General features: G+C 41.3%; 1 protein-coding gene across 1 annotated transcript; it reads left to right on the forward strand.

Annotated features, from left to right (window-relative positions):
* Positions 1-6: 6 nt before the first annotated feature.
* Positions 7-1,607, forward strand: LOC106321708 (putative F-box protein At3g16210; the record flags this gene model as incomplete). The annotated part of the gene is made up of 2 exons (XM_013759953.1): positions 7-1,129; positions 1,277-1,607. Coding segments are annotated over exons 1-2 (878 nt in total), but the record flags the coding sequence as incomplete, so codon positions are not given.
* Positions 1,608-1,614: the final 7 nt, after the last annotated feature.

A 1,614-nucleotide genomic window follows, 5' to 3' on the forward strand; every position in this document is an offset into this window, starting at 1 on the left:
AGCTCATCTATCACAGCGTTTTGTGTTTGACCAGAGCGGTTATTACCATTGCTGTGCTTCCATACCTTTTCCCGGAGAACACAGAGACTGAGAAGAAACATTAAACCAGCCAGAATCTCTCATGTCTCTTACTATTCGAATTATTCCACCCGCCTACAACCAATGGTTAAAAACGGGTTATCTCAAAAGACACTATTAAATAAGTGTAAATCAGAAGGTGGAACAAACGAACAAAACCCGATCAAACGTAAGGGCCCAAGCCCATAAACAAAACAATCTCGGCCACCAAAAAGGGGAAAGTCACGACGCTTGGTTTTAATCAGCAATTCAAAATTAATTTCCATAAACCAATTAAAGATTTGGAAAGTCCTATTCCTAGGTTAGATTTGACAACCTTTTCCCTATAAAAATAAGGAGAGAGAGACATAACGCTTTTTCCACGTCAGTTTGAGACGCTTTAGAAAGAAGAAAAACAGAGATTTATTTATTGGAATCTTCGACGGATTGCTTTTTTCAGACATCAGTTTGAGAGGCTTTAGAAAGAAGAAAAACAGTTTGGGATTTTGGACGGATTGCTAAGGTATGTCGTCATCTAGAAAACTGAAGATGATGAGAAGAAGAGAGCTTCCTTTTGAATTAGTGGTTGAAATACTCGCTAGGGTTCCTGTTAAGGACTTAATACGGTTTAGATGCGTCTGCAAAACTTGGCGTTCGTTGTTCCAAGACGAGCGGTTTTATAGACAGCACATGACTCATGCCCCAACGAGGATTGTGTCGTTCCGTCTTTCGGATATTCTACTCGGTCGTTTTTCTTGTGATAATAGTGGCAACAAGGCTGAGATGATACTCCAAGCGAATAATATCTTGAACGCTAGAGGTGAGAGATTGGTTATCGATGCTTCTTTACTTGGTCACTGCCATGGACTGTTTTGCTTTTGTTTTGATAATCGTATTTTTGGTGTTTGGAACCCGTCACTGAGGGTATTAAGAGAAATACGCAAACCTGATGTCCGTGAATGGTCTGAGATGGGTTTTGGGTATGACCCCTCAAGTCAAGATTATAAGATTGTATTGCTTCTTAAGAAGCAAGGCATCCACTCTGAAGCACTTGTGTTTTCCTTAAAGTCAGGTGCGTCTCGGATGATTGAGTTCCGTGACATTGGCATGCTCCACAGTAGAGTTCCTGGAACACTGGTTGGTGAAAATATCTACTGGCATGTCTATGATGCTAAGGTAAAAGTAACTGATAAGTTTTTGGGCTTTGATTTGGTGTCAGAGACTTTCAAATTCTACCCAGGTCCGAGTAATTGCGGTAAAGGATTTCCTGAAGTTATAGCGGGCGGGTTGAGAGGAGGCGGCCTATGTACAGTAGGGGTTGACGCCCTGTCCGGTGGTTTAATCGTTTGGTCTGCCCAACATGACGACAAGATTGGTGGTGGTATCAAATCTTGGAGCAAGATTTGCATTCTCTCGCCTGGCATTCTTGAAATCTCGACTAGTTGTCGTATACATCGCATTTTTGTAGTGTCTGCGATAACTTATGCAGGATTGCTACTAGTTTTAGTAAATATTGATGGGAAAGAATCAATGAAAAGAGAGTCAAAACTGCTTGCG

Source organism: Brassica oleracea, unplaced genomic scaffold (genome assembly GCF_000695525.1).
Source record: "Brassica oleracea var. oleracea cultivar TO1000 unplaced genomic scaffold, BOL UnpScaffold02628, whole genome shotgun sequence".
Taxonomy (NCBI): domain Eukaryota; kingdom Viridiplantae; phylum Streptophyta; class Magnoliopsida; order Brassicales; family Brassicaceae; genus Brassica; species Brassica oleracea.